Source organism: Chrysemys picta, chromosome 13 (genome assembly GCF_011386835.1).
Source record: "Chrysemys picta bellii isolate R12L10 chromosome 13, ASM1138683v2, whole genome shotgun sequence".
In the NCBI taxonomy this organism is placed as follows: domain Eukaryota; kingdom Metazoa; phylum Chordata; order Testudines; family Emydidae; genus Chrysemys; species Chrysemys picta.
Window position 1 is genome coordinate 21,516,839 of NC_088803.1, and position 3,841 is coordinate 21,520,679.

The following is a 3,841-nucleotide window of genomic DNA, read 5'->3' on the forward strand; positions in this document are numbered from 1 at the left end:
TTTGTGAATAATCGTGGGGCCAGATTCTGGGATTTAGGTACTTAAAGTGGCAGTTAGGGGCCTAAATCATTGTCTGTATCTGGCCCATTTTGTCACCGTAAAACATACAAAATTCAAACAGCTTATTGCTATCTCTTTCTATAAATTTTGTTTATTTAAAAAAAAATTAAAGGCTAGAATACAGTTCTCTTTTAATTCATACTTCTGAACAGATGGTCTCCACAATCCATTTCAATTCACTTTTAGGATACGGGCTAATTTCATTTTCTTGTCTTACAGGTCACATTTTTCCTGAATAAATTTCAATGGAAAATCAAACCAGAGTGACTGAATTTATTCTCCTGGGACTTTCCAGTGACCAACAGATGCAGATTTTCCTCTTCCTGGTGTTTTTAGTGATTTATCTAATCACTCTGGTTGGGAACATACTGATCATGGTGGTGATAAGAGCTGATTCTCACCTTCACACCCCCATGTACTTCTTCCTCTTCCATTTATCCTTTACTGATACCTGCTATTCCTCAGTCACAGTGCCTAAAATGCTGATGAACTTCCTAGCAGAGCACAAAACTATTTCTGTCAGTGGCTGCATTGCCCAGATGTTCTTCATCCTCTTCACAGCTGGTGCTGAAGTTTTCATTCTCTCAGTCATGGGATATGACCGCTACACTGCCATCTGTGACCCATTGCATTATGTGAAGAAAATGAACAAAGGGATTTGTTTTCAGCTGGTGAGTGGTGCATGGGCAATAGGCTTCTTTCATGCCCTTCTTAACACAGTCTTCTCATTCAATTTATATTTTTGTGGACCCAATCAAATCAGCCATTTCAGCTGTGAGCTCCCTCATTTATTAAAATTGTCCTGCAGTGACACCCTCACCAATCAAGTGGTGCTTCTCACTTCTATTGTGATATTTGGATCAAGCTCCTTCCTCCTCACCCTGATCTCCTACATTCACATCATCTCCACCATCATGAGGATACGCTCTGCGGAGGGTAGGCATAAAGTCTTCTCCACCTGCAGCTCTCACCTTATTGTGGTTGGTTTATGGTATCTGACAGGTTTTTTCCAGTACACAAAACCCAGCTCAATTTCTTCTGGGGCTCTGGATGAAATGTTCTCTGTCCAGTACACCATCTTGACCCCCATGTTAAACCCCATCATCTACAGCCTGAAAAACAAGGATGTGAAAAGGGCACTGGCGAAAATGTTGGGGAAATTGAACTTTCTCAAGTAGTGTTGATGATTTTATTTTTATTTATTTTTAAGTCAGAGAGCACAGAATTAAGGATAACTTGTCTTTGAGACATTCTCAGCTCAGGTAACTGAGCAACATGATGGGACAAAAACCTCAGCTGGGCTAAAATGGTGTGGCTCCTTGGAAGCCAGCAGGCCAGGCCCTTAATTGTACAAGAGTCAGAGAGCCTGGGGGACTGGAGCCTGGGTCATCTGCACTCGGGTTGAGTGCTCAGACCACCAAGATGTGGAGTCATTCACACATATTGCTCTTTCATCTCTCTGCATCTTTCTTTAATGTGGCTCACTGACTTCAGGGGAGCTATGGCCAATTTACACCTGCCAGGCATCTGGTCAATTCTATAAAAAGAATCTCTTCCTCTATTAATTTCTGTTCTCTTTGTTTTTGGCCTAATTTGTAGAAAACCTTATTTAATATCTGTAGTATCTTATTGGATTCTACCCTATTAAAATCTCAGGGGTTTTTTTTCAATAATAATCCATGAAGTCAATGGGTTTACTCCCCAGGTAGTGATATATACTCAAAGGGACTGAGTCTTGCACAAGAGAATATGAGAGAGACCCAGATTAGGATATCCCATATGCCAGTGGGTTAGGGCACCCAACTGGGTGGAGAAAGATCCCTGTTTAAATCCTTTCTCCTTGTCAGGCACTTGAAGTGGGGCCCTCCCACATCCCAGGTGACTACCCTAATCACTGGGATAAAAGTTATTTGCTGTCTCCTCCTTTAAATTTGTTGTTCTTCCTCTTCCCACCCTGCACCCCATCTTCTTGTAACAAAAAAAGTAGGTGGGGTTAGTGGGTTCCCAGCTGAGAATCCCAAGCAGAAGGAGGTGTGTCACTCCTGGGAATATGGGGAGTGAATTCTTTGACACCTGCGGGGTTAAGAACACACCCCACTCCTCTGTATATAGAAAGGTTTCAGAGTAGCAGCCGTGTTAGTCTGTATCCGCAAAAAGAAGAACAGGAGGACTTGTGGCACCTTAGAGACTAACAAATTTAAATTAGTCTCTATCCATCATGCTGTCATCCTGAACTTATCTTTAGGGTGGGTCAGTGTGTTCCTGTTATCTTTGGGGAATGTGTTAGTACTGAGGTGTTCTGGTACCACCCTTCTGGAGTGTGTTTGCATGTGTTTTGTGCCTATCACTTCTTAGAGACTTCTTAGTCTCTAAGGTGCCACAAGTCCTCCTGTTCTTCCTCTGTATATAGTTTCCTAGCCAATGGATATATCATCATGTTAGAACATAAGAACCAATGAAAGACTATCCCAGGTGTAGTAGGAAGAAGGCCTGAAACATGTGCCCTTGTCTGAGAGACCTGGTATGAGACCTGAGGCCTAGGCTAAAGTAGTGGTCAAAACTTTGCTGATATAAAGCAAAGTTAAGTTGTGAGCAAGAGGCAGGCCCTGCTCACATAATCTGGCAAGAGCAGGGCTGATATTGCAGAAACATACATCCCTAAGAAGTGATAGGCACAAAACACATGCAAACACACTCCAGAAGGGTGGTACCAGAACACCTCAGTACTAACACATTCCCCAAAGATAACAGGAACACACTGACCCACCCTAAAGATAAGTTCAGGATGACAGCATGATGGATAGAGATGATTTGATTGAACCAACAGGTACAAGGTAATGTGGGGTGGTTAGCTATGTTAGAGGATGGCATCTAACTAGGTCAGAGGGCAGTAACTAATCACTTCAGAGAGGTAATACGAAACTTGTTTGTATCTGTGTATAAAGTTGCATCTCAGAGGCAGTGTTTTTGTCTGGCCAAGGGGAAAATGGAAAGTTCCGCCATTCACTGAGCCAGTCCATTGTCACGGACATACATGTGTTAGTATACTTGTAACCATTGAGCCCAGGCATTAACACCGTGCCTCATTGGCAATTAACCCGACCAAGTTCCTTCGCTACGAACCGAATCTGGATTTATTGTGCAGCTTGATCAGAGCCTGCTGTATGGGCTATTTAGCCAGAGTCAGTGCAGCACGCAGAGAGAACACACACGCAGCCAAACATCTGATGACACTGGTGACCCATGACTGCTGATCTGTAAGTAAGCGAGCTGCCCTCTGTGGGAATTGAGATCTAACATGGCAGAAAACTATGTGTTAGGGAATCCCCTTAACCCCTTCCTGAAAATCCCACAGAGTTTAATAAGGTACGGGCATGCTGGGTTGCTAGCAAAAGAGGTCCATATGAATTTTAAAAATGTAGTGGGGAAGAAACATGGAATGGAATCTGTAAGGCTAGGGCAGAGACTATGGACTTAAAAAATAAGAGAAACAAATGTAAAACATTGCAAATGGTTAAAACAACACACCACACAATTAGTGGGGCAAGTAACGGAAACAAAGTAAGAGTTACAAGAAGCAGGAAAATCCACACAGCCCTGGAATGCTCCTGCTCCCCTTGCAGGCCAGCAAGCAGGCCAGAGACAGCAAGCACAGGAACAGAATACAACATTGGAAACAGCTGTAAGGAACCTACAAAAAATACCTTCCCCTGTTATAAATATTTGTGGTCAACAGCAGGCTTCAGGTAGCTACCCTGTGCCTGAAGAATGGGGACAGAAA

At 43.0% G+C, this 3,841-nt stretch overlaps 1 protein-coding gene across 1 annotated transcript; it reads left to right on the top strand.

Annotated features, from left to right (window-relative positions):
• The first annotated feature begins 305 nt into the window (after positions 1-305).
• LOC101937039 (olfactory receptor 5G9-like) lies at positions 306-1,238 on the top strand. The gene has a single exon (XM_005309018.2). It carries the CDS (start codon positions 306-308, stop codon positions 1,236-1,238), a length of 933 nt encoding a protein of 310 aa, XP_005309075.2.
• Positions 1,239-3,841: the final 2,603 nt, after the last annotated feature.

Coding starts and splice junctions, on each gene's coding strand:
- LOC101937039 (XM_005309018.2), top strand. CDS start 306: ATGGAAAATCAAACCAGAGTGACTGAATTTATTCTCCTGGGACTTTCC.